Source organism: Aphelocoma coerulescens, chromosome 4 (genome assembly GCF_041296385.1).
Source record: "Aphelocoma coerulescens isolate FSJ_1873_10779 chromosome 4, UR_Acoe_1.0, whole genome shotgun sequence".
Taxonomy (NCBI): Eukaryota; Metazoa; Chordata; class Aves; order Passeriformes; family Corvidae; genus Aphelocoma; species Aphelocoma coerulescens.
The window spans coordinates 60944334-60961350 of NC_091017.1; the positions used below are offsets into that span (position 1 = coordinate 60944334).

The window sequence follows — 17017 nt, forward strand, 5'->3', positions numbered from 1 at the left end:
GCTGTGCCTGATGCACCCCAGGACACGCTTGGCCCTCCTGGGGGCTGACTCGTGTCCAAGTTTTCACTGACCAGGATCCTCAGCTCTCTTTCCACAGGGCTGTTCTCCAAGCTCTCATCCTCTGATTTGTGTGGATAACCAAGGTCACCTGTCCCAGGAGGAGAATCTGTCACTTGCTCTTGTTAAATTCCATGTGCTTGGTGACTGCCCAGCCCTCTAGTCCTACCCACATCTCTCTGCAGGGCCTCTTTACTCTGAAGGGAGTCCACAGCTCCTCCTAGTTTAGTATCATTGGCAAACTTACTTAATGTACATTCAGTTCCTGTGTTCAGATAATTTATAAAAACCTTACAGAGCTCTGGCTGTAAAATGGAGCTCCATGGAGCCCCACTGGTGCCTGGCTGACAGTCTGATGTAACCCCATCTACTGTAACACTTTGAGCCCAACCTGTCAGTCAGTTGCTCACCCAGTCTATTATGATCTTTTCTAGCTGTGTGTAGGATATTTTGTCCAGAAGGATACTGTGAAGGACAGTATAAAAACCTTTTGATTTCTGGTGGTGTTCTTGTAATTTTTAAAATTATTTTTTCTGGCACTTTCAATGACCTCAGGATAAAAGTGACCCAGCTGGAAGAGAACGACAGGAAATCCAGCAGCTTTAATGGTTCACAACTATTTCTGTCGGCTTGTCAATGAAATAAACATCCTTAGATTATTGTGGCTGTAGAATTAAGATGCAGATGTGGTGCGTAACAGCTCTTGCAAAGACATATATTACACAAATCATTTAAATCACTGAAAAGATAAAACAAGGCAAAGAAAACTGGGACTAACACTGATCTCAAACAATTTCTCTGTCTTGTTTCTGCCTAATCAGATGACAAATTAATTAAACTGCTAGCTCAGGTGTTGCTCACACTTTCTGACTGCTGCAGGGATTGTGTGTGGGTGGAGATGGAGATCTGGGTCTGCTCAGCACAAAGAAGAGGACTCTCACTACTGTCTTCAACGACCTAATGGGAGGCTCTGCTGGACTGTGTGGGCAATGGGGAGGGGCAGCAGGCACAAGCTGTGGCAGTGGAAACGGTCGTGAGAATTTTGTGACTCGCCCCTGCAAACCAAGAAGAGAGGCTTGGACAAAAAGGATTGTGAAGGTTACAAGTCACATGCAGTTCTGAAACCTTTCAAGCATTCAGATACAACACGATTCAATTAATGCGTACTTAAGACACACATACTACTGGAAAGCAATTGGAATTGTGTGGTGTCATCATCCATTTGCTTCTTTCATGATCTAGACATCCTTTGAGTTGGTCTTAGAACCATAGAACCCTTATGGTTAGACAAGACTTCTAAGATCATCAAGTCCAATCACTAACCCAGTACTGCCAGGTCCACCACTAAACCACGTCCTTAAGCACCACACCTACACATTAGATTGCCCAGAGAAGTTGTGGGTGCCCCATCCCTGAACGTGTCTAAGGTCAGGTTGGATAAGCCTCTGAGAAACCTAGCCTAGTGAAAGCTGCCCATGGTAGTGGGTTTGGAACTAGAATAAGGTCTCTTCCAACCCAGACCATTCCATGATTCTATGATGGTTTTTTTAACACATCCAGGGATGATGATTCCACCACTTCCCTAGGCAGCCTATTCCAATGCCTGAAAACCCTTACAGTGAAGAAACTTTGCCTAATATAAATCTAAACCTCCTCTGGTACAACTTGAGGCCGTTTCCTCTTGTCCTGTCATTTATTACCTGGGGAAGAGGCTACATCCATCCCACTACAATCTCCTTTCAGTTAGTTGTAAAGAGCAATAAATCCCTTCCCCCGAGCCTCCTTTTTCTCCGGGCTAACCACCCCAGCTCCCTCAGCCGCTCCTCGAAGGACCTGTACTCCGAAACCTTCACCAGCTCCGTTGTCCTCTGGACACGCTCCATCACCTCAATGCTCCCTTCGATTTTTTGGGGCAGCATCACTCTGGAGAGACCAGCGAGAGCCACCCACGCTCTCCGCCTCCCGCGGGGCTTTTGGCTTTTGTCCCGCCGGGAGGCGGAGGGCGAGGTGGCCCCGCCGCGCCTCGCCTCGCCCCGCCCGCCGGGACCCCCCCCCCGTCCGCGTCCCGGCGCCGCAGCGGAGGCGGCGCCGCGCTGATGTCAGGGCGCGGGAGGCGGCGGGGAGCGGCCGGCGGGCAGCGGCGGTGCCGGGATGGCGCTCCCGCTGCGGCTCCTGCCCGCTCTCTGCGCCGCCGCCGCCGCCCTGCTGGCGCTGCCGCCCGCCGCCCCGCGCAGGCCCCCGCGCTGCGGGCCGCCCTGCAGCTGCTGGCGGGAGTCGGCGCTGTGCGTGGGGGCGGCGGGGGCGCCGCGCAGCCTGCCCGCCGGCCTGGGCTCCCTGTGAGTGCGGGACCGCGCGGGTCGGGATGAGCAGGAGGGTGCGGAAGGGATGCGGGGCGGTCCCGCCTGATGGGTGGCATCTCTTTTTCCAGGAGCCTGGTCAACGGGACCTTCTCCGAAGTCAAGGACAGGATGTTTTCCCACCTGCCCTCCCTGCAGCTGCTGTAAGTATGGCACTGGGAAGGAGCACGGCCAAGTAGCACTTCGCCCCTTCCTCCTGAATAGATTCCCTTTAAGCATAGAGCCTTCCAGTTTCTCCTAAATAGAGTTCCCTTTCCCTTGTAGAAAGGGAGAAAACGGGTAAATCCCTAGCTTGCACAGTCCCCCAATGTAGCTGCCGTTTCATAACAGGGGATGCATTTTCTGCTCAGAAACCACTTCATAAAATGTGTGTTTAGTTACTAAAGGAGGGCAAAGTGTTTTATGATGCCCTAAGTTCCTCTTTTTTTAACTTCAGCTTTAGTAAGTTTAAGGCTAAGTTTTGTCCCCCAGAGTCATGTGGTGGTGGCTCTCATTCCTGCTCACTTTGTGCCCGGCAGTCTGGCACTGGCTTTGTGACATTGTGGGCACAATAGGGTCAGCAGAGGCTGCCAGGACACACTTCAGAGGGAATCCTGTGTGTGAAGAGCTGGTGTTGTCTGCAGCATGACTCCGTGCTTCAGCGTGTGGCTTGGAGGGTGGGCCCTTAGATGCCTTCTGACCCAGCAGTCCTCTGTCCCAGGAGAGAGTGGTCTAGCTCCTAGCACTTTGCAAGCTATCCCTCCTTACTGACCCCCGGCAAGCTGCTTGGTCGTGCCCATGTTGCAGTTAGTTGTGTGCCTCCTGCTCCAGGAGCTTACCCAAACTTGCTTAATTTAGCTGTCCTGGGAGGCAGCAGGGAAGATACAGACAGAGACTGCGGTACAACCCCCCCGGGGAGCCTGGATACTAATTTCTCTGGTAGTCTGCAGCGAAGCTGAGCAGCAGCCTGCATCCTGCCTCACCCAGTGCAGCCTGTCCTGATACCAACCAGGCCCTCCACCCCATAAGGACTGACTAACCCTCTCCCCAGGAAAAGATACACTACAGAGAAAAATCCAGCAAAAAGATCCAAGGCCAGCCAGAAACCCAGGCTGAGTGCTTGCCACAGAGCTAGATGTTAAAACTGGTCTTAGCAAGAGGTAGTCTCTAAAGGCATTTGGTAGCTGATGGCCAGGCTCCTCTCCTTGGGCACCCCACCTCCTTTGACTCGAAGGCCTGTCTTCCTACTGGGAGGAACAGCACTCCATGCAAAGTGCTGGGGAGAAGTGGGTAAAGCAAGGGGTGGAAGCTCTCACCTGCTTTAATGTGAAACCAGCACCAAAACCAAGTTTTTGTGAGAGTTGGGGGTCAGTACAGAGCCCCCAGCAGAGGGACGAGGACCTTGCCCACCAAAAAATGGCTGCAAACAGCGGACTGGGAAGGAAAGGGAAGAATCCGTGGGTGAGAAACTGTGGGTGGAAAATTAGAGATGGGGGAATCTGGCTTGTTTTGGATGGTGGTACTAGGAAAAGGGAAGAAGACCAGATGAAGGTTGTCCCCTTTCCTTAGCTGTAGTAGATTTCGTGGAGATGCTGGGGTGTGTAGGGTGGTGGGGCAGAGATGGGTTGTTGAGGAAGGCAGAAGTTGCTCATGACACTTTATGTGGTAAGTCAGATGTTGGAGCACCACACCTTGGGCACTGACAAATTCTGTTGTTTAGTGTAATTTGTGACTTTTTCCTTAAAACATGAGAAAAAATAATGATTAAATGGCAAAGAGCTGCATGCATAATTCTGCACATGGACACCCCAGGACGATGTCATCTGTGGCAGTAATCAAGGTAAAATAGTAGTGCAAGGATTTTGTTTTGGTGGTGGTCTGCATCTTTGTCAGATTTCTTTGGGATAATTTAAGGAGCCTTTGTCTAGTATTAGCATAATATCCAGGGATCACAAGGAAAGTTTGCATTTCATGTTCATTAGTCTTCTAAATTAATTTTAGTAAAATGCCTAAAACCATACAAAAGGAAGATTAATCAGTTGCTCTAATAAAGCAATTCATGCAGACATATTCATTCATAGGGGAAAATTCTGAGATTTTCCAAAAATTATTTCTTTTGAGTAGTGTTCATTTTTTTAGACCAAATAAGAACTTTTGCTGTTTTTTTGAAAGGAGATTGCCCTCTCTTGCCTTTGAACATCAACATTTGGAGATGTTCGCTGTTGTGCTTTGATACAGCAAGGAATGAACTTTGCTGGCAAAGCCTCCTTAACATCCTTCTCCCTGGTGGCCTTGTCCTGGCTCAGGTGACAGCTTCTCTGGTGCAGCTCTAGCATGTTTTGTGCCTGAAGTTCACACGGGAGGAGGGCAGGGCAGTGCCTGGAGGAGGCAGCACTGCAGCTCTTCCACCACCTGTGGACACAGGGCTTTGCTTTATAAAAGTAGCAGGAGTCTGTCGTGGTGTTTTGGATATGTCTGTGTTTCCAGCTGACAAACTGGCTGCTGTCCTCCCACACTGCAGGCTGTACCCCGTCTGCAGGTCAGGCTTGGAGCATTGCCCTGGGAGCATGGAATGAGTGAGCACTGACCCACTGTGACTGTGTAAATGAGAGCTGGTGCTTGGGAGCTCAGGATTGGTGCTGAGGTGGACTCTTAAAAGTTGTCAGTGCAGCCGGAGGGGTGGTGAGCGAATGGGGCCCACACGCAGCAGACCTGCTGTCTAATGATGGCTTGTTCTGCTCAGTGGACCACAGAGTTGAGGACCAGGTTACATTTAGCCAAGGTCAATGGCACAGCAAGCATTTTTCCTGGGGAGTAGTGGACATTAACTACCGTCATGTAATGCCTTTGATTTTTTTTCAGTAGACCATTCCACAGTATTTTATGTGTGCTGCATTGGTGGGGCAGCATGGGCTCAAGTCAGAAAGATTAGTTTGGTCACGGGCAATAAACAGAACAGGCATAATCCAGTGTGTCAAGTTTTAATGTGCTTTCCTAATGCCTGCTCTCCATTTTCAGCTTGCTGAACTCCAACTCCTTCACTGTTATACGAGATGATGCCTTTGCTGGTCTCTTCCATCTAGAATACTTGTAAGTTTGGTATTTTATGTCCTTTATAAATAAAGACGTTTTGATAAGTTGCCAAGACTCCTGCTGCAGAGCCTTGGTCTTTACTGTGATTCCCAGGAGCAGGGGAGCTGAAGGATTTATGTTCCACTCCTGTGCAAATGTTCTTTACGGTGGCTGACGATCTTTCAGGGGTTACAGTGCATTTTTAAAAGATTCAGTGAATGCAAGGTGTCTCTGTGCAATTCCAGCACACCAAAAAGGTATTGCTTAGCAAGAGCGTGTCTTGGCTTTCCAGAACAGTGCCATCCCTGTTAAGGGGATTTTAACCTCAGGCAAGAGGTGGGGAAGCCTGTCCTGACCTGTGGGCAGCCTGAGGAGGAATTGCAGAGTACTGGTATACTGCCCAGAACAACCCTAATTCTTCTTCTCTTTTCCGGACTTTTGTCTCCTACTTTGCCTTTTTTCTGATACCCTATTTAATGTTCATAGCATTTATCTTGATGTAATTAATTATAAATACATAAATACATATACATATATTTCATATAACATAAATTATTGCAATTATTTATATGACTATTTAAATTTATTTAACTCTCCTTTTGTTTACATCATTCACTTAGTTGATTTTTGCAATCCTTTCTTTTTCTGATCCTTATTTTTGTTTATTTTTAGTTCACCCTTTTTTCTTTAAAAAAAAAGTATTAGCCCTGGTACAAGGTTGTCTTCCCTTCACACTCCAAAGGGCTAGCATTTCTCTGTGTTACTCAATATGAGCTGGTGTGTTTGACCTATGAATAAAGCCTGAAAAAATTCCTCATTCCGCCCACCTTTCTGAGCTGAAATGCAGCTGTGGAAAACATTTGTTCTTTTCTATAGGAAGACCAATGCTCATAAAACTGACTCTTGCTAAAATCTTGAAAGCAAATAGATATTATGGTGGGGTATATTCAGGGTTAATAGTCTGGTACATGTGGAGTAGCCAACAATGGAATTTGCAGATAATGGTAAATGGTATATGCTAAAATCTGTGATTCCACTACATCTGGATTTTTCAGAGCTAGATCGTTATCTAAGCACTCTCTTTTCCTCGTATCTACAGGGAAAAATTATTTGCATCGTGTTTGTAAAAAGGAAGAAAACCATTTTTTGTTGTATCATTAGTGACCTGCTTTCAAGTGCTGATGAGCTTGTCCCAGCAGCATAGCATACATCATGGTAGTTGTACTGGTCACTGCAGCCAGACCCCTGTCTGAATTAAACACCCTGCTCTCCTCAGCTGCTCAAAGGACCAATCTCTGTCCCTGACCACCAGCTGCAAGCCAGGGAGCAGGATGGAGAGTGGTAAACCCTTACAGTTTCAAATTCTTTTAGCAGCTGAACAAGTGGTCTCAGTTAATGGTTGTGGTTGCCTTTCCTGCCAGTTTCCTCTTCCCAGCAAATCACCCCTCCACTTTTTGGGAACTGGCTGTGAGTGGCCTTTCTCTGTAATTTGTTTTTTTTGGCCATGCAGCCAGTGAAACCAGTACAGCTTCCATAAGTCATGTCTCTTAGTTATGAGGGATCCGATTTTGTAGAGAAGAAGGAAACCTCGCTGACAAACAGGAATGACAAGTGTCTGTGTGTACAAAGCAAAGTCTCTGGCTGAAGAGCAGCTGGGGAGCACCTGCAGCTGGTACTTCTATATATGTGTAATATATCTCCAGCTGTGTCCTGCTGCACTTGCAGCACTCATAATGGCATTCAATGCACCCCTAAGCTGACTCTGTGTACAGAGTCTGGGTAAGACAGGTCTGATAAAGACATGAGCTTTGCTGGTGAACAGACTGGAATTCCTAGGGTAACATCTGTTGGAGGCCAGGTTTGGTGATTCAAGGATCCAGCAAATTACTGAGTCCCAGCTTGTTGCAGTGTGTGCAGTGAAGCCCTGTTTATTTGCATGGACCAGTGAGCTGGTGCTGTGCAGGGATGCCAGGTGCCAGTGAGGGTGCCAGGAGGCAGGGTGGCTTTCTGCTCTTGCAGATTGAATTTGTGGCCCCACACAGCCTGGAAAGGGCTGATCTGCCTCTGACATCTCCTATGTAGACACAACACTTTCTGATCTGCACCCTTTGCCTGCAGTCAGGGTCCCAGTCACTTCATGAAGGATTTTTTCTACACCTAAACTGCAAAACCAAGACCACTTGTCATCTCCTGCAGTCCCATCTTGACTCTGTTGAGAAGAGACCTTGTCTCACAGCATTTTTCCTCTAACTTCTCTGGAGGGCAAGCAGAGCTGCTTAGGAATAAGGGAGGCACCTTTACCTCACAAACTTTTTATAAAATCAGCATACAGTTGTCTTCATTCAGGTATAGCTGTATCATGCAATATCTTGATGGCCACCTGGCTGCAATCACTTTGCAGGGATGATGGTGTACTTGGGGATACGTCCTCAAGTGCTCAGGGGTCAAGATGCTCAAATATCAGCTCTTTCTTTAAATGCTGACATGCAGTCAGGAGGAGCAGCATGCTGCTGGAATCGATATGTGCCTGTCATTATTCCTCCAGTGCACGGGGCCGTGACTTGTGTGCAGCCGGCACCCTGCAGAGATGTCCTGGCTGGAGAGAGCTGAACTGTGGCAGCCAGAACCAAACCAAGGCAGCAGTCTTGCCATTTGTGCAGATGTCAAATGTGGGCAGTTCTAGTGTGGGTACGGAGGTGGCACTGTGTGTGTGTGCAGCCACGGGAGCTCCCCATCAGAGCAGGCCTGCAGCCTGGGCTGCCCTGGCACCGCTGTGCTGCCCCTGGTTTGAAAATGCTGGTGATTTGTGAGAGGGGAAGGTAGGACTTTAGCTTCTAAAGTCTGTCTCAGGAGCCTCTCCTATGCAGGTCTCTTGCCTCACACAACACATCCTGAGAGGATTACCAAGAGAGGAATAATTTTTTTTGCCTTGTTCACTTTGTTCCTTTTCTGCTGGACATTTGTGTCATGTGCCATCCCTTGTGCTGCCAGGTACTTGCATTGTTCCTTGCAGTCCACCCAAGGAAAGGGAAAAAGGAACGTGAGCAGCTCCACTGAGACTTCCCACTTTTCAGTCTGAAGGAGCTGCCCAGAAACATGCTGAATCTGGCAAGCATAGCTTAAAGCACTGTGATGCTAATAATAATGTTTCTTAAAGTATTTTAAAAAATATATATTTTTTTTTGCCTAGATTTATTGAAGGAAACAAAATTGAAACCATTTCAAGAAATGCATTTCGTGGCCTTCGTGACCTGACTCACCTGTAAGTTATTTAACACTTGGTAGAGTGATTTCTACTTGAACAAAACTCTCCTGGGAGACCACTGTTTTTTCTGCTACACAGAAAACTTCTCTTCCCTCTGTGTCAGCTTCCTCCTGATGTCAACAACATGCCTTTTGCAAATTAAAAACCAGCCTTAGAGCAATTCCTGCCTGGGCAGCACTGCCACATGTTGGGCTGCCTGTGTGCAGGCACAGCTGGGACTGGGATGACACTGGTACCCCCAGTGCTGCACTGGTACCACCACCACACTGCCTACTCATGATTAACATTCCTGCTTCTTTTCAGTGTGCTCAGTGATTGCTCTGTGGGTTACATTTGCACCTGGGCAAAAGAAAAAAAAAAAGCTTTAAATACTTTACTTTCATGTGAACTTCAAGCAATCTCCATTCTTGAATGAGAATAATTAATGCCTGTTCCTGGTAACTTCTAAAAGTGCCAGTGGCTGGACAGTACCGGATAATTAACAACCTGTAAGTGAGTTCAGACTTGAGAAGAATTACAAGATAAGAAGCAGCAATGATATTAAGCTTTAACTTTCTTTTTTAGTTCTTTGGCCAATAACCATCTCAAAGCTCTGCCAAGGGACGTCTTCAGCGATTTAGATTCTTTAATTGAACTGTAAGTAATGAGGATCTTTCTATTGGCCGCCTGCTTCTGTCGCTCTTGCTCTCAGTTTTGGGTTCCGGGTGTGTGGTGCTGTATCTGGTATCTACACAGAAAAAAGTGTATTTTTTTGTTCTAGCTTTTTTTCATTTTGTAATTATTTGCTTGATAGACTCCTTTAAAGAAATTGCTGTTTCTTAAATCATTGTTGCTTCTTGTGATGCTGTACATAGCTTGTGTTATTGTACTTCTTTCTGATGTCTTACGTAAATTGTGTTTTAGGGAAAGGGAGACAATTAATTTTAAAACTACATTTTCTCTGAGCATTTTTCCCTGTTATTATTACATGTATTCCCTGAGATTATTTTAGTAAAAGGGACTAGTTAAAAAAATAAGCTATTTTTCCTTGGTTTTGTGCAATTGTAGTACATTGCTGACATTCTGTCAATATTTCCTTGTACAATTAAGATTCCCCTATTTTTGGCCTGGCTCTTCCAAACAGCAAAGTAAAGTCATAAGCCACAGAAACTGCCAAAGGATCAAAGAACAAGTACAGTGCTGAAATTGCATATACATTAGTAGGAAGAAGTTAAATTGACTCTACACCAGCAGCAACTCAAAAAAGACAAGTCTTATATCTGTATTTCACATCTGCAAGGTTGCTCTGTCAACCAGCAGTACTGGAACAGTGTAGGGAAGGAACGGGAATTGTCTGCGTCAGCGGTAAATGGTGCAAAGGAGGCTTGCAGCAGACAACCTGAGGGTCAGGATGTATTACATTACAGTCCTCATCCTGTGAAGACTGACCAAAAAAGTAACTTTACACATGGATCGCAGTGCTCCATTGCTATGATTATATATGACCATAGACTGCAACGGTTTTCTGAAAAACTCAGTGAAAGAGAGTTCATAATAAAGGAGTCCAAATAAAACTTAAGAAACTTCCCTGTCATCAGATCAGAACAATTCAAGGATACTCATATATTTTGAAATTCAGCATGTCAAGGTAATAACAGTTCTGTAGTACTCATATTGCTATCAACCTTTTCAAATATGTTTATTTCTGTGTGTTTTTTTAGAGATTTAAGGGGAAATAAATTTGAGTGTGACTGCAAAGCCAAGTGGTTGTTTTTGTGGTTAAAGATGACAAATTCCACTGTTTCTGATGTCCTGTGTATTGGTCCAGCAGAATATCAGGATAAGAAGTTAAATGATGTGACAAGTTTTGATTATGAATGCACCACTACAGGTATTCAGAATGTATATTTCTAAGCACACTACAAATGGTTAAATATCAGAAGTTTAGTTGATACCCTTTTGCTTCTATGAGCATGACTTGGGGGGAGGAAAGGGTTACATATATACAAAGCACTTCCAAGTACTACAACAAGTACAAAATGGGAAAATTACATTTAGATGCCAAAGTGAGTACTGAGTTTTTATTTGGATTAAGTGATAATGGGAGAAGAGCTCTGACTATTCATATTCCAAAAGACTTGATTATGACTCAATTCGTGGCTTAATTTTCATCACAGAATGCTTTCTATTATCTGGAATGAAACCATATAGTTATGGCAGATGAGCTTCCTAAAACCTCTGTATTTCACAGAAAGCAATGAACATAAGTTCCAAAATGTGGCTATAGCTGTTATCTTTATTTGATAAGTCATGATTTATTAGCCTCAAAGGTGGTGGCAATAGTGCCAGCAGTTCTTCATGGAACTCCATCAAGTTGAAAAGTCCAATAATATTCTGCCTACTGTCTTGCTTAGGATCTCGATTTTTTTTTTTTTTTTTTAGGTAATGTAAAGCATGCTGAAGGGAGTGAAGAGGAATTTGCATGTGGTTATGCTTATATTTTATGACCAAACTGCTGCAGTTACATGTCTTTAAATGTAGCCACATCATATAACTGAAAATATCAGCAGCAAGTATTGTTTTTCATCTTTTTTGAATAGGATGTCAGCGCTCTACCTTTCTTCTAGACAGTAATACCAAAGGTGTGCAAGTTCTCATCTGTCATCAAGTCAGTCATTATTATTAAAAGACAACAGAAAAGTTGATTACTAGTAATGTAAAATGAAATTTCAGGAAAAGATATGAAAGGTGCTTCAATGGCAATATGTGAAGGAAAAGAGAATGATCTCAGAGGTAAAGTGCAATAATCTGCTGCATAAAAGGATGTCAAACACAGGAGAGCAATGAAGTTTAGAACAGTACCAAAGTTACATTCCCATGTCTGCTGAATCACCGAGAGGCAGAAATGCAAAGAAAAGCAGGCTTTCGTTGCTATCTGGTTTAAGCAATTGTGTAGCACTAACAGTGCACAAGAGGAAGCCTTACCTGGTCCTCAAACCTATCCTGACCTACTGGCCCTCTGTCACCTTTTTGTACCTAGACACTGTAAAGTTGCTACAGGTAAAATTCACCCTTAACATTGTCCCTTTGTCTGCTATAAGCGAAATCACACCAAGCATAAATCTAATTTCATGCAGAGTTTTTGGGGGCCAAAGGCATTCCATGGGGCAAGGATTGCCCAGCTGAATATTTGTTCAAATGCCCTCAGAGAGGTGCTCCCACAGCACAGCATTTAGCTGTCACACAGTTCTGCATGACCTTGGCAGTCTGTGGTGTCAGGCCATTGCTCCTTTCTCCTTCTCTGCCATTGCCTCCCCCAGATCCAAAGGGAGTGTAAATATGCCCATATTCCTTCCTTGAGGATTGATTAGTCACAGGCTTAGAACACATACTGTATTCTGAAGTAAAGCAACATACCCCACAGGTGTATTCTCCTTTCCCAGTCAGTGGTGGGCAGGGCTCTGCAAAACTCTTTCCTTCGTGTTAGTTTTTAGTATAGTATTTCCCTCCTTTGCCAGGTGGGATCAGACTTTCCATCCTTTCTGGTCTCCAGTACTCTGTGTCGAGCATGACTGATGCAGGATGTGGTAACAAAGCAGTTTGCTTGGTAAAATGTGTGTCTTGTTGGCCCAGTCAGTTCATTGCACCAGCTGAACTGCTAACAGTGGTAACAGGAGAGATGGAAAGAGGTGCTTCCAAATTTAAAATGAAAAGGCAAGGAACAAAATGATCCTGTTGGTTCTTCACAGAGAAAGTGATTGACAGTATTGGTGACCTGCACTTTTAACCCTTTTTGTGATAGAATCTGTCTTTTCCATTTCTCAGTGCTTGCATCATGGAAGCAGATTAAGCCATTTCACTTCATTTCTTGTCTTTCTTCCTCAACAGTGTGTGAGGGGGCTGTGCTGTGGTTGTGAGCACCACAGGGAAACATGTAACTCACTTTCAGGAGACTGGAAAACAGGCCTTGGGCTCCCACAGCCACTGGAAACAGACTGTGTGCATGCCTGGGACCTGCTTTGCCCAGACTTGCAGGAAGGGATCATCTCACTGAGATTTGGAAGCTTGTTTTCCCCTTTCTTTACGTGAAAGAGAGGTGGTCCTCTCTTTCCCTGTGGTCTGGAAGGGAGGTAGTTTGCAAATTAATAGGTGCTGCTCCATTCTTTCTCCTGTAGTGGGAGAAGGGAAAGGATGGTTAACGCTCACTGCTGGCACAGCCAGGTCCCTTTTACTCCTCACCTGGAGTAGAAGTATCCCTGCAGGGAAGAAGGGATTTGAGGAGAGTGGGACTGAATTGCAGGATACAGTTTTGGAGCAGCTGCCCAAACAGATCATCACTGATACTTTTCCTTAGCATCCTCCAATGTTCCCTGTACTCTCCTCCTCTTCTGTGCTGGCATCAGTGCTCCTGTGTGCTGGGATCAGCCAGAGCAAGGGCTCCCAGAAGGAAAATCAGCCCAATAAAATTGTTGGGTCCCTCACCCATGATGCCATGGTTGGGTCCCTCACCCATGGTACCAGTTCAACCACAGAGGGAACAGAGGTGGAATAAGTGACTGGAGGACAGGGTGACATCCCCACTCTCAGCCAGCAGAAGACAGTGTGAAAACCACGTGTCTTGAGACAGGGAGAGCAAAACTGTGTGTGGGATTGGAGGGAGAGAGGGACAGTTCATGCAGCCAGCAGCACAGGGGGAAAGCATGGGCTGTGTCCTCTTCCCTTTCCCATCCAGGGGATCCAGCTTAAAAGAGAAAAATGTTGGAAAAGGGCTCCTCCCCAATCCTGTATTTACTGTTATTAGCTCCTTCTAGCATTACAGCAAGGTACATAGAACTAAATCAAGCCCCCAAGGCCTAAATTTTTTGCAAGCCTGATGTGGCAGCCACTTTTTACTGTGTAACCCTGTTCTACATTACCGTCTGGTATTCCCAGCTGGTGCTAAAATCAACATTTACTGCTTTTTACTGAGCACAAATGATTTTCCTACCCATTTTCACATACAGACTGGTTTGTTTCAATTCACAGATTCCCCCAAAATGTTTCACAATTCTTCAGATTTCAAGAGATGTCTTTTCAAGATTAGGTTTCTGGGTTTTTTTCCTCAATATTTAAAAAATATTTTTATTTTCTGTGACTCTATCTGCTATTGCTCCATCCTTTAGCTACCTTTTATAAGTGGTCAGTTACTTTTGCTTTCTCCATACTTCAGTGTCAGCCCTTTTAGTTTACCAGTGAGAATGAAGATAACTTTCTTGTTTGCCTACCAGCATTTATGAACCAAGCCCAAGCTCTATTTATAACAGTCCCTCGAAGAATGAAGACTGTCATTTCTTTCACAGCTGTGGAATCTGCTCTGTTTGTTTAATGGTAGTCATCTATCTTTATTCTCCAGAAGTGCAACTCCTCAAGGGCAAGGCTTTCAAGCATGCAGAAACAGAGGGTTCTTCATTCAGAAGCAATTATTTCATAATGCACCAAAATGAGGGACTCGAGTGAGGACTTAATTACCATTTCACCAAAATCCCAGGATGCTCAGGCCCTTCCAATGTAGGAGTGCATGGTGAAGGCGTGTAGCAAATGGAGCTTAAAACAGAGCAGTGCGTGGTTCTGCAGAGAAATGCCGTCATAGGGAAGATGCCTTTCCTTTTCTACATATCTGTATCCACATATTACTTCAGTGCAGGCTTCCTGCCACATTTTAGACCTGAGTGCTTTGTCAGCTCTGCTACACCATGGGTTTTTTCTGATAATAGTGATCTTGCACAGTTGTTCTGGTCAAAGATCAAATTCAGACCCAAGTCTCCTCACTTTGCCTCAGACTGGCTCTGTGGTGACTGCTGACTTACCCCAGGGTGAATTTTCAAATCAAGTCTACAAAGGCACTTAACTTTTGAGAAACAAACTCTTAAATTCTGGAGTTACACTTGTAATCTTTAAAGGTTGCTCCAATTCCTCAGTCTTGTTGTCTAGGACAAATTTTCCACTGGATAGTAATTTTCAGGTTGGTTGTATTTTATGCCTAAACTACATTATAATGCCCCATAAAACATTATGTTAACTGAGTTTTTGATTACACCACTTTGTCTATGGTCTAGGCAGAACGGGGTTATCCCCAGGCAAACTTCAGATATCATTTCACTTTCTGCCTGGTTTAGCATAACACAAATTGCTAGTGATTAAATTTGCATGACTTAAGAAGTTATTGGACTTCAGCTGGTAGTTGCTGTCTCTCAGCTTGAATGTGATTCTAGCAAGGCCATTTCACTTGACGGGAAAGCAACTTCCAGCTGTGGAGAGAAAAAGACTTCTCTCTCTATTTCACTGATAGTAGCCAGCCTAGCTGGAAAATCTGAATTATTTAACTATTTGCATATTTGATCGCCTTGACAAATACATTTCCAGAGGACAGTTCATGATACCTAAAGCAGGAGGCGCTTTCCCTGTTGCTGCATGCCTAACGTGAGCACTGATACTTCCATTATAACATTATACAAAATCCAGAGTATTTCATGCATTTTTCAGTGTAAATCATTCTAATCAGCGACCACTTACTCTGTGTTTCCAGCAAGGATGTATCCTAACTGTTGTAAATGTGTGTTTCTAGATTTTGTTGTTCACCAGATTTTGCCCTACCAGTCCGTTTCAGTGGACACGTTCAACTCAAAGAATGATGTGTTTGTAGCCATTGCACAGCCCAGCATGGAGAACTGCATGGTGCTGGAGTGGGATCACATTGAAATGAATTTCAGGAGTTATGACAATATCACAGGTATATGAACACTGGGATTGCAGTCACTGATGAACTGTTGGCATTTCACAAGGATAAGATTTGTAGATGGGACCGGTTTGTTGGGTTTTGTCCTGTATCTCTGTTGAATTTGGCTGATTGAAGTCACCCATGTTTGGACATGAGTGACTCCATGGAGTAATGCATCATTTAACACGTGCATTTAACCTTACTGTAGCTTTTTTTTTTCCATTCTTTTTTTGTCCATTCTTGTAAATTGTTCTGAAGGCACAAACACTTGCTGTAAATGTCACATCATAGGCCAGCTTAGCACTCACTGCCTCAATCATACAGCAAGTTAAAGCAGAAGCTGAAGGAGCACATGATCTTGCTAAACTGCCTGCAAAACAGAATATAAAAAGAATCTATTGCATGTAGAAGGAAACAGGTCTGAAGGATGCCTTCAGGCTGAGCTGACCAGGAAGCCAGTTTAAAATGACAGAAATACTTAAACTGTGGTTGTTACCTGAAGAGATGTGCTGTAAAGCTTCCACATTTACTTTCAGTTTACAAACATGCTTACTTAACATCTTGGCCAGATTACTGATCATACAAAGAGCCTGTGTGGATGCCAGATGATGCTCTAATGCTGATTTTCTAATAACTGTTCTGTCCCTAACCAACACTAGTGGTGCTCAGTCACACCATGACAGCAGAGACAGACTCTTAAGAGTTGTTATCTGCTGCCTGGTTTCCCAGATACTCCAAGCCAGAGGTTTTGAAGACTCAGGAGCTAAATTTATCCATGGAGCATCTTTCCATCCTGTTGCTTGTTGTGTATTATAGATTATTTTTTACCTTACATTTTGGGAGACATAGAGTATGCTGCATCCTCATCTGATGTTGAATTCTACAAAGACAACAAGCACTTACCTCCTCAGATCAGCTGTGTGTGTCACTAATGAAAGTTTACAAGAAGCTACCCCTCTGTCAGGAAAATTTGGAAATGAAGGATATTACTTTTTTTAGGTTTCATTGTGTTCTGGTAGATTAGGATAAAATACGTACCAGGGATGTAAACTGAGAAGTCAACAGCCCAGAGAGAGCTAGCTGAGCCCTAGAAAAACTGCAGAAATGAAACTGAGAGTGTGAGTCATTTGCAAAGACAGCTGCCTTTCAGGGGTGTCTCACCTTCCTCTGAATGACTTGATTTCTGCCAGGGACTTGTGTCCTAGCTGCAAACCCAGAGTTTGTTCCTGGAAGGTCTGAGCTCAAGCTCTGGACTGAAATGTACGTGAACCTGAGATTTTTGCCAGAGGACACAGGCACATAAAGAGCCTCCTGCAGAGCCTGAAGAGTGTTTTGTAGCCCTCTGGAGCCAGCTCCACAGAGAATTTCACTACTTACCCATGCTTGGCATTTGGATATCTAAATTTAGGCTTCTACAACATGGGCTTATGGAGCTGAGCTAGTTGTCAAAGTTGCCTTTACAGTGAACATGCAGAGAAAGGCATTGCTGTCCTCTGCAGAACGAGGCAGGAGACAGGTGAAAGCTCTTCTAGAGTGTGTTTTGACTAAGTT

The 17017-nt window shown here is 44.7% G+C and overlaps 1 protein-coding gene across 2 annotated transcripts in view; it reads left to right on the forward strand.

The window, feature by feature from the left end:
• Positions 1-17017, forward strand: part of LGI2 (leucine rich repeat LGI family member 2) — a 40105-nt gene that overhangs the window by 18102 nt on the left and 4986 nt on the right. Inside the window, exons 1-7 of one of the 2 annotated variants that reach the window (XM_069014325.1) lie at positions 2183-2393; positions 2486-2557; positions 5412-5483; positions 8656-8727; positions 9295-9366; positions 10431-10600; positions 15314-15478. In XM_069014325.1, coding sequence (XP_068870426.1) covers positions 2209-2393; positions 2486-2557; positions 5412-5483; positions 8656-8727; positions 9295-9366; positions 10431-10600; positions 15314-15478 — 808 coding nt within the window. In that variant the 5' untranslated portion in view covers positions 2183-2208. Of the gene's footprint in view, positions 1-2182; positions 2394-2485; positions 2558-5411; positions 5484-8655; positions 8728-9294; positions 9367-10430; positions 10601-15313; positions 15479-17017 lie in introns of those variants that run through there. The other variant, XM_069014326.1, reaches the window with a different exon arrangement.